The 10,954-nt window shown below is 60.4% G+C and overlaps 1 protein-coding gene across 1 annotated transcript; it reads right to left on the reverse strand.

The window, feature by feature from the left end:
- Positions 1–1,513: 1,513 nt before the first annotated feature.
- LOC113994087 (glucagon receptor-like) lies at positions 1,514–7,471 on the reverse strand. The gene is made up of 14 exons (XM_027732769.2): positions 7,396–7,471; positions 6,522–6,670; positions 6,240–6,336; positions 5,828–5,935; positions 5,423–5,544; positions 5,195–5,301; positions 4,947–5,103; positions 4,072–4,231; positions 3,814–3,874; positions 3,575–3,644; positions 3,064–3,152; positions 2,750–2,888; positions 2,432–2,473; positions 1,514–2,327 (listed from the first exon to the last, which is right to left on the reverse strand). The coding sequence occupies exons 2-14, from the start codon at positions 6,642–6,644 to the stop codon at positions 2,256–2,258; spliced, it is 1,347 nt and encodes a 448-aa protein (XP_027588570.2). The 5' UTR covers positions 6,645–6,670; positions 7,396–7,471; the 3' UTR covers positions 1,514–2,255.
- Positions 7,472–10,954: the final 3,483 nt, after the last annotated feature.

Here is a 10,954-nt window from a genome sequence, read left to right on the forward strand (position 1 = left end):
CTGATTTATTTGGGGCAGTGGGTAATACATACAGTCTTTCCAGCTTCCTCTCCCAGGTGGTTGCAGGCTCAAGGGACTGGGAATGCCTCATCCCTGGCTTCCCAGCCCTGCCCTGGCTCCTCTCAGAGGTGCCATCCTTGCAGCACTACCTGGGTGGGGGATGTGGGAATCCCTTGGGACCCCAAAGCACCCACCAAAGAGCAGCAAATCAGTACCTGTGGAGCTGCTGGAGTGAGTCCAGAGGAGGCCATGGAAATGCTCTGAGACCTGGAGCTCCTCTGCTCTGGAGCCAGGCTGGGAGAGCTGGGGGTGTTCACCTGGAGAAGGCTCCAGGGAGACCTGAGAGCCCCTTCCAGTGCCTAAAGGGGCTCCAGGAGAGCTGGAGAGGGACTTGGGACAAGGGTCTGGAGGGACAGGACAAGGGGGAATGGCTTCCCACTGCCAGAGGGCAGGGTTAGATGGGATATTGGGAAGAGATTCTTCCCTGTGAGGGTGGTGAGGCCCTGGCACAGGTTGCCCAGAGAAACTGTGGCTGCCCCATCCCTGAGAGTGTTCAAGGCCAGGTTGGACGGGGCTTGGAGCAACCTGGGCTAGTGTAAGGTGTCCATGCCCATGGCAGGGGTGGAAGGAGATGGTCTTTAAAGTCCCTTCCAACCCAAACCATTCTGGGATTCAGCTCCGGGTGCCCAAGAGCTGTGTCCCTCCCTCCCTCAGAGCAGACAGAAGCAGCAGGCTCTGCTTGCTGAAAAATAAACATTTATTTACATCTGAAAAGAGAGTTAATGTGTAAAATGGTCTCATGGGGGCTACATCAATCCAGGACAACTCCTGTGTGACTCCAGCATGGCACAGCCTCTTTTGTTGGTGTGCTTGAGACAGCCTCTCTGTGAGACTCCCCCAGCCTGTCAGGGAAGGGGCAGGAGCTGGAGAACCTTCTGTGTCCATGTGCATGTGCTGGAGAGTCCCAGCTGCTTCCTCCAGCCTGGAGGGGCCTTTTTTGCAAGAGAAAGGAAGGAACCTGGTTAGGAACAAGTACTCGGGAGCATGTCTGTCCTGCTCCTGAGGGTAACAGCAAGGACCCAAGGTGATGGTGGTGACTGTGGCTGCTCCTGGCTCTTCCAGGAGAACACAGGACCAGGACAGGAGCTGGAAGCCAGGCACGTGCAGCCCCACTCAAATCACTCTGCCTCAGATGCCTCCCTTGCCAAGGCAGAGGTGTCAGTGCTCCTGAGCTTCCTGGGCTTCACAGGCTGCTTGGAGAGGGTGGGCTGATGCTTTGGCACCTCACAGGAAAGTGAACTCCCTGAGTCAGCCTTTTGCCACCAAAACAGAGCGTGGCTCCTGTCTGGGCCTGCCCAGCTCTCCCCCAGCAGAGGAGGGGGTGGTTGGGCTGGATGCTGGACCTGGGATGCAGAAGGTTGGACTTGGCTCCAGCTCCCGCAAGCTGCTACTCTCACATCCTTCACTCCCTTGTGACTTTGAGGCTCCATCCTTGGCTCTGCCCACAGCAGAAGGGGCTTGGAGAGGAGGAACCAAGCAGTGTGTGCAGCTGAAGAGCAGCGAGAAGGAGGTGGGTGCTGGAGCCACGTTCTGTGTCCGTGATGAGGATGGAGAGAAGGTGCAGAAGCTGCACCTCACTGTGAAGAGCTTCACAAGATGACTGTGGATGTCTGGGAGCTGTCGGGATTGGTGAGATGATCCTTGGGTAGGACAAGGAGGGGAGGACAGGGATGCCTGTCCTGACGTGTTGGTGCCACAGGAGGGTTTGGGCAGAGGGGCAGCAGGTCCATGCAGCAGTGCCAGGCTGAATAAAGTCTCCCATTCCCACTGCTGAGGGTCAGGCTCCCTCCAGCTGCCGTGATCCCCTCCCACATGTGCCTGGGCAGTGTGGGTGGGCAGGGGGTTCCCCTGCACACGGCTGGTGGGTGCTGGCAGGGGTTGCTGATGGTGCACAGGTGGTGGTAGGAAGCAGTTCCTGCTGCCCACGCAGCCCCCAAGCCCAGGCAAGGTGAGGCCCCCAAGGAGGCAACGATGCCTGGCAATGTCTGGGGTGCCCATCTCCCCCTTGGACCACAGTGGGGGGATGTCCCTTCCAGCAGCTCCAGTGTGGCACAGCCAAACGCTGGTCCCAGCCTGGACGTCCCAGGTGGGCACTGCCCAGCACAGCTCCCCACAATCCCCCACCCTCCAGCTGGGCCCTCGTGCCCGTTGTGAACAGCAGCCCCTGTGCCCTGGCTCTGCGGGCAGTCACTGCATCACTGGGCACAGCAGAGCACTGGGTAGTCGAGCTTCCAGAGCTGCCACTTCTTCTTCATCTCAGACTTCACCTGACACGGAGGGGAGAAGGGGGGCTCGTCCCTGGCCACGCCCTCCCCGCAGGCAGAGGATGGGATGGGAAAGGCGGGAGGGAGACGCTGTGGCAGGTACGTACCTCCTTGTTGGCAAAGCAGTACAGCACGGCCACCAGGAAACCCTGCAGGGAGAGCAGGGAGTGAGACCCCACTGCCATCCCTCTCCTGGGGCTGGGGTGAGCTTAGACTCCCCCCAGACCATTTCTGGGTGCTTTTAGGGCTGAGGTCCCTCTGCCACCGCTGCCCCAGAGAGCACAGGAGGCACCGGGGCAGAGGGTGAGAGAGATGGGGTCCCCCACCCCATGGAGACACCACGGGGAGAGCAAGCTGGAAGAGGCCCCCCCAGTTCTTGCTCCATTATGTGCTCAGAGCAAGGACGTGTCACACTCGTGCCTCACCTGGAAGGAGTTGAGGAAGAGGGTGAAGAACACCTTGATGTAGCGCAGGATGCCCGTGGTTTGCTCGTCGGTGGCGAAGATGAAGACAACCTCATGGATACCGAAGAGAGGGATGAGGGTGAGGGTGGCTTTGGCCAGCCTGGAAGAGTGTAAAGGGATCCTAAATCTTCTAGATAAAGTCAGGGTGGTCATTTAAGGACGTGAAGGGTGGAGGAGCAGGGTGGGGATGGAGGGGGAGGGGGAGGTGGATGTGGTGTTATCCCGGGCCCAGGGATGAGCCAGAGTGGCCACCCCCTCCCTCCTTCCCAGCTCACCGCAGCTTGTAGTCAGCGTAGCCCTTCTGGTTGGCTCGGAGCTTGGCCAGGATCACCTTGAGGATCCGCATGAAAATGAGCAGGTTGATCTGGGGAGGGGGAGACAGTGCAGGGGCACACAGAGCCCAGCACCCCCACCCCTCACAGCCCACCCTGGCCATGATATGCACCCTCAGGGCCTGCAGCAGATGGCACATCCTGTGCTGCCAAGGCTGCTGCTGCCCTTCCTCCCTTCCTGCCATCCCAAAATCCTGACCAGGAAGCATCAGGGACCACCCTCAGTCCCTTTCTCTGGAGTTAAACACTCTCCTTCCTGCACAGAGCCTGGGGGTTGGCAATTTGCTGGTAAAAAATCAACCCCGTGTCCATTTCCCTGATCCTTGGAGGCCAATCCACCTTCCTGCACTCTGCTGGGAGCTTCCCCAAGGGATCACAGCCCTGCCCAGGGCTGGGAGCCAGGGGCTGAGCTGCTGTTGTCCAAAAAGGCACAGGGGTAGCAGGTGTCCCCTACCAGGGAGGCAAGCAGGATGGGGATGCGGATGATCCACCAGTAAGCCATGTTCTCATTCAGTGCCCAGCACCTGCCCAGGGAGACACGGAGAGCAGCACCATCAGCCCGTGCCAGGGGTGCAGGATGAGGCCAAGAGCTTTCCAGCCCCGGCCAGGTGGCTCAGGGACCTTGAGCAGCCTCTGTCCAGTCCCAGCCTGGGGCTGAGCATCCCCGAGGAACCCCCACCCATCCTCACTCACTCTGCATTCTCCTTCAAGTACTTGGCAGCCATCCAGGGCACCACGAACACCACGGGGGTCCCTGCAAGTCACACAGCAAACCCTGTAAAACCAAGCACCCTCCTGAGATTAGAAACCAGTCCCAGGGCAGGGGCACCGTGGGGACACCCAGGGTCAGCAGGGCCCCCACCCCACACCCTCCCGGGGCTGGTTTGGACCGTGGTGCCCCCCAGCACTGGGTACTGTGCCCTCCCCCCCGCACACCCAGGTGGCCCCTACCCCAGCCCAGGTAGAGGTAGAGCCTGTAGTAATTCTTCTCGGAGAACACGGCCCCGATGAGCAGCTTGTAGAGGTAGATGGCTTCCACCAGGAACCAGTAGTGGTTGGCCAGGATGCAGTACTGCATCAGCACCTGCGCCACCCGGCACCCCAGCGCAGCCTGCCACAGGAGAGCCCCCGTGGGGCTGGCTGGGTGCCCACCCACGGCACCACGGGCACCCCGAGAGCTCCCCCATGGAATGCACAGGCACCCCAAAATGTTTTCCATCAGGTGTACAGTGTTACACAGGCACCCCAGGTGCTCACCCACACGGGCACAGGTGCCCTTGGGCTCACCCGGAGGGTGTGTGAGCACCTCAGAATCTCATCCATCAGGTGTATGGTCTTACACAGACACCCCAAGAGCTCACCCACGGGAGCACAGGTGCCCTGAGCTCACCCAGAGGCTGTATGGGCACCCTGAGAGCTCCTCCCTCAGGTGCTGCACAGGCACCCCAAGCTCTCTGAGAGCTCAGCCACTGGGTGCACAGTCACCTCAAGAGCTCATCCCTCAGGAGCAGGGTGCTGCACAGGCCCAGAGCTCTCTCATCAGGTGCACAGGTACCCCAAGGGGTACCCATGGGGGCATGGGCAGCACAGGCCCCCCAGAAGCCTGTCCACTGGGTGTATGAGCACCCAAGAACTTGCCTACCCACACACACAGGTACCCCAAGACCATCACCGGGTGCATGGGCAGCACCAGCACCCCAAGGGCTCACCCACCAACACAGGGCTGCACAGACACTGACACCCCCTGCTCCCCCCTCCCCGGGGACAGGATCCCCACCCCACCTCCAGCCCAGCATTGATCGGGGTCCCCCCGGGGCAGCACTTGCCTCGTGGCTCAGCAGGTTCTCCCAGTCAGCCACCTGCAGCAGCTCCACGCCCCAGCGCCGCTCCAGCAGCGCGTCCTTCACCATCACCGAGGTCGCCCGCAGGCCAAAGGAGGCGAAAAGGTTGGCATGGATGTAATTCCTGGTGCAGCGGAGGTTCCTGCCGAGTGCCAGGGGTCAGGCAGGGCACCTCTGGGCTCAGCTGTCACCAGCTGACAGGGACCAGGGCCATGTCCCCCCAGCTCTCCCACCTGAAGACGGTGAGGACGAGCAGGGCAGAGATGAGGGTGAGGAGTGACAGCGAGTACCCCACGGTGTAGAGCACCTTGAAGCTCACCATCAGCCTGCGGGCACCCTCCTGCAGGGAGCACGGCACCCTGAGCCGGGTGGGCAGCACCTGCCGAGTGGTTGGGGTGCCTGTCCCTCCCTGGCCAGGGTGCCCTGTCCATCTCTGCCCAGTGCCTGGGCCAGGGTCCCACCTCCTCAGCGGTGACCTCCATCTCCTCCTCGCACTGTGAGTAGTCCCTCCAGGGCTGGCTGCCATTCACCATCACCCACTGCCCGTCGGCACCGCACCGGCGACTCACCAGCCCGTGTTTCACTGCGGACACAAAGCACCAGCACGTTCCCCTTGGGCTCCCCCAAACCCCTCTCCTGGGATGGTAGGTCAGACCCTGCTCAGCCCCAAAGACCCTCTTCCAGGGCAGGCATGAGCAGGGCATAAGCTGGCTGTGCTCTGTGCCCCAAGTGTCCCCTTACTCCAGGTGTGCTTGTGGGTCTCTCTCCCCCCATCATCAGGCAGGAGGGGAACCCTGAGAGCCTCTCCCCCCCAGCACGGCTCCGCTCTGGCTCCCAGCGGTGGGATGGCAGAAGGGGATCCTCACCTTTCTCAAACCAGGGCAGGTAGAAGGGGCAGGAGACGTTCACAGCGGTGCCAGGGCTCCCGTCGGGCCAGCAGGCATACATGTCGAATGTCCGGTTGCAGAACAGCCCTTGCAATGGCAGTGAGGGGGAAAAAGCTGATTGTCACATGCTGCCGGCACGGCCACATCCAGCCCTGCCATCCCAGCACCTCTGAGGGGGCTGGTGTCACCCTGAAGGGGCCGTGGTACCCCACACCAGCCTTGGACTCCCCTGGGCATTCCAGCCCTGGGCATCCCATCTGAGATATGGAGATCCTTGTCAGTCCTCCTGCTCATGAGGGTGACCAGCACAGAGGATGCTAGAGGAGGGATAAAGCCCAGCCCTGGCTCTGTGTCCCCTGTGTCTGATGCTGAGCTGGGCATGGCTGGGTACCTGCGGGGTAGGGCTCGCTCGCCATCCTCCTCAGACACTCGTCACGGTACCGCAGCCACTCCTCAAAGGTCTTCTCCAGCACCTTGGCCCCACCGTGCTGCAAGTCCAGAGCTGAGTCAGAGCCTCCTGCCCCACCACCTGCATCCCCCTGGCAAACTACTGTGTGCTGCATCCTCGGGATGGGCAGGGACACAGGACGGAGCCAGGACGGAGCCTGCTGGCCGTGGGTCAGAGGCTGGCAGTGCCAACCCTGCTGCCCCATGGCCCCAGCTCGGCCCTCACCGGCACGGAGAACAGGCACATCCAGGCGAGTTGGACAAGGCTCCCAAGGCATCCAGATCCAAGCATGTCCCTCATGGCTGCTCCCACCAGCCTGCAACCAGTGCTCCCAGTGCCGAGGTGCATCTCAGGCTGAGCTGGGGACCCGGATCCTGGGGGAGAGGTGGAGGAATGAGCATGGCTCGGCTCTGCCGGCCACCCACACCAGTGTGGAGGAGGAGATGTGCTTCTCCTCAGGCAGCAGAGAAGATCCTGGGCATGTCCTGGGCTGCCACAGCCCCGGATCACTTCCCTACTGGAGACAAAGCCTCGGGGAGTGCCAGGCAGAGTAGCCGGGCTGTAACTGGATCACACCTCTTGGATGAGCCTTGCCAGCTTCTACCCATCACTGCCGGCCCCGGGCTGCGACGGTGAAACCGCAGGGGAGCAAAAGCCACCGTGACAGCCCCAGTGCCACCGCTGCCACCCCAGCAGGTGGCACTGGGAGACCCGGGAAGGGGCCATGGCTCCAGGGCCAGGAGGCAGGGAGTCCTCTCCAGGGGTTCCCCGGGACACCCTTGCCCCGCTGCCGGCCAGAGGATGGGACGGCCCAAACCAGCTGCTCCTCATCCCCTCCCGCCCCGATCCTGCTCGCAGAGACCCCTCGCAACCCAGCCGGGGGGTTCGGGGGCAGGAGGAGCACAGTCCCCCCCGGGGCTCCCCGGTCCTCCCCATCGCTTCAGGCTGGACGACCCCAGCCCGGGCCCCGCTTCCAGCACGGCCCCGCCGGTCTGTGTCCCCCTGAGGATCCCCATCAGGTCCCGCTCGGTGTCTGCGGGGGTCCCGATGCGGGTCCCGATGCTCCGCCGGGGCTGCGCCGCTTCCTCCGCCCGCTTACCCGACTCCGCGGTACCGGCAGCCCGGGCAGTCCCGGTGTCACGGTATTCCCAGGATTACCGGCAGCTGGTACGGTGTTCCCGGTATTACCGACAGCACCGGTGTTCCCGGTGTTTCTGGCAGCCCTGCAACGCCAGTGTTCCCGTTGTTCCCAGTGTTCCCGGTATTCCCGACGTTCCCGGTGTTTCTGGCAGCCCTGCAGCCCCAGCGTTCCCGTTGTTCCCAGTGTTCCCGGTATTCCCGGTGTTCCCGGTGTTACGAGCAGACCCCGCTCCGCGAGGTGAACGCGGCGGCGACCGAGCGGTGTCTGCGGCGGAGCCACCTCCTGCCAGCGCCGTGCCCCGACCGGAGGGGGAGTTTCGGGGGGGGCTTCGGGGGGTTTAGGGGGGAGTTTGGGGGCGGCACCGCCCCCGGGGGCTCGGGCCGCCCCGAGGGGATCCGCGGGGTCCCGGTGCCGCTGCCCCCGCGCCTACGGAGCTCCGGCACCGACCCACGGAGCCCCCCGTGCATCGCACAGGAACGGGGACAGGGATCCAGGTCCAGCCCCATCCCGAGTCCCCACAGAATGACAGGAGAACAGGGATGGGGGTCCAGGTCCAACCTAGCTGAGGGTTCCTATTTGCATGACATGGGGACAGGGATGGGGGTCCAGCCCTCCAACGATGGGTCACAGGGATCAGCCCAAGGGTCCGGACTCCTCCAGTCTCGCCCAGAGCCCTGTCCTCCCCATCATGCAGCCCCAGGGAGAGTCACAGGGTCCTTCACCTTCCAGACTTGGTGCCCCTCTAGCTGTTCCCCGAGCTGGGTGTTGTGAGGTGCTGGCACAGTGGCAGCCCCTGTGCAGGCAGGGTGGGCTGCTGGGGCCACGCTCTCCTGGGGACCAAGAGGCTCTGGGGACAATACTGGATCCAGCACAGCCCATGGGTCCCATCATCCATCCAGGGAAACCTCAAGGGCAGGGACAAGCTGTGGGACAAGCCTGGTGGTCCTGGTCACATCCTGGGGAGGGAGTGGGTCTCTGCTGACCCACCACCACAGGCAGAGCTGGGGAAGGTGGTTTTCCCTCAGTGGAGCAGGTGAGGGAGATTGCTCTGGAGACCCCCAAATCCCAGCAGCCCCTCTGGGCTCCCACCTTCCCTCCAGTGCAGCCATGCTCCCCTCCACCTCTGCACGCTGGTGCTGGCCCTGCCCTGCAGCAGAATGCCACGTTCATACCTCAAAACTGCCTGAATGCACCAGAAAATGCATTTATTTTGCAAAAATAATGCTCTTTGCCTCAAAACTGCTGCAGTGGGCTCAGAGCAGACACATGAGTCAGATGGATGAGGAGTCACATCTGTTGCTCCAGCCATGCAAGCATTGTCTGATTATTCCAAGTGACAAATAATGCTTTTTGGAGCAGCCCAGGGTAATGATTTGCTGTTTTGGGGGAAAACAAGCCCTCAGGTACCTCCTTCAGCACAAGCCAGCACTGGGGTGTTTGCTCATTAGCAGATTATGGACTTGGGACAAGGGCCTGGAAGGGGACAAAGGGGAATGGCTTCCCACTGACACAGAGCAGGGATGGGATATTGCGAAAAAATTCTTCCCTGTGAGGGTGGGGAGGCCCTGGCACAGGTTGCCCAGAGAAGCTGTGGCTGCCCCTGAATCCCTGGAAGTGTCCAAGGCCAGGTTGGACGGGGTTTGGAGCAACCTGGGACAGTGGAAGGTGTCCCTGCCCGTGGCAGGTGGGTGGAATGAGGTGAGCTTTAAGGTCCCTTCCAACACAAACCATTCCATGATTCTATGATGACTTTATCCTGTGGCACCTGTGGAGGATGATTCCAGCCATGTCCCTCTTCCCAGACCCAGACATCCTACATCTTCACCCCAAAGAAATCCCTGTGTTCCTATTGGATGTGAATCCACCTAATACCAGCAGGAGCATGGGGTGGGCTCATCTCACAGGGATGCTGGATTTGGAGGACAGCTGAAGCATGTGGGTGCAATTCCCGAGGGAGGGATCACAGTCCCCCAGACACCACCCTCCCAAACAGCACCAGGGCAGAGGGTCCATCTGGGTGGGATTTTCTCACTGGTCCTTCGAATGGGGACATGAGGAACAAGCTGTTCCTCTCCATATTGATGAACCTCAGACAGGGTCTCCATAAAGACTGCAGCACTTGCAGTTCAGCTGGGGCCAAATCCTGATCCATGGGGTGCTGCAGAGCCAGCTGTGAGTATGGGAGGGGACTGGGACAGCCCTCTGTGCTCCAGGAGCTGCTCTTCTGCCAGGGTGGGTTTGGGACACAGCTGACACTGAGGAGGCACAAGTGACAAATTTATGTGTTAAAGGTGTAGGGTTCATCACTGGAGTTGGGAAAATCACCCCAGAATGGTCTCATGCATTGAAGGTGTTGGTGCCTCTTAGGCAACTTGAGAGCTGCAGGGGTGCTCAGGAAGGGAAGAGCATCTTCCAGGGTCCTCCAGCATGGAATCATGGAATTGTTTAGGTTGGAAAAGCCCTCTAAGGTCATCGAGTCCAACTGTTAACTCAGCAGTGCCAAGGCCACCACTAAACCAAGTGCCACATCTACTTGTTTTTTGAACACTTCCAGGGATGGGGACCCCATCACTGCTCTGGTGAGCCTGTGCCAGTGCCTGACCACCTTTTCAGCGAAGAAATTTTCCTAACTATCCAATCTAAACCTTTCCTGGCACAATTTGAGGCTGTTTTCTCTGGTCCTGTCGCCTGTTACCTGGGAGAAAAGTCAGTGTCACCATGGGCTAGACACTGAACCAGACAACCCCACAGGGCTAAATCCCTTCCTCGAAGGACCATTACTAGCAGAAACACCTCCTGAAGGCAGATTTCACTTTATCTATCCATTATTAATGGGGAAATCCATCCGTGAGTATTATTGCAGGCTCTGCTAATCAAGCTGCTTTTCTCCCCGTACAGAAGCAATTCGCAGAACGGAAACGCTCATCAACACATCCTGACCTGCAATTATTCAGTGAACTTCTCAGAAAAGCCTGTCGGAGCAGTTACCAGGTAGAGAAATCCATCAGCATGTGAATGCCCCGGAACCAGCGTGAGGAGGGGCAGGGCTCAGCGCCGCTGATCGATTCAGCAACACTTTCTGATCCACCGGGAGGCTGCTGGGAGGTCAAGGGCACCAAAGACTTGTGGAGATGCTAAAAAACGAAGTGGTTTTAATATATTTAATATCAGCAGATGGTGCTGTTTAAGGTTACTGCCAAAGTGCAGCCTGATGAGATGCAGACCCACGGGAGCACGGAGCTGTTTGCCCTGGGATTTCCTCTTTTTGGAAGCTGCTCCCTGCAACTCAGAAAAATCTGTTTCCTGCTTGGAACCTCTCTGATGCAGGAGAAAAATGACCCCAAGCTGTGCCCAGCCACAAAGTGCTTCCTATTTCTGCAGGGCAGAGAGTTGGGATGAGTCTCTCTCCTGAGACAGAGCGACAGGGACATCACCTTCTGGGGGACACTGAGTCACTCCAGCATCATTGTGGGGCTGGACCACCCCAACTCACCCCCAGATTTCTGCTTTGAGGTTA

Source organism: Pipra filicauda, unplaced genomic scaffold (genome assembly GCF_003945595.2).
Source record: "Pipra filicauda isolate LSUMZ 115617 unplaced genomic scaffold, ASM394559v2 scaffold73_size2923735_pilon, whole genome shotgun sequence".
NCBI classification, from domain to species: Eukaryota; Metazoa; Chordata; class Aves; order Passeriformes; family Pipridae; genus Pipra; species Pipra filicauda.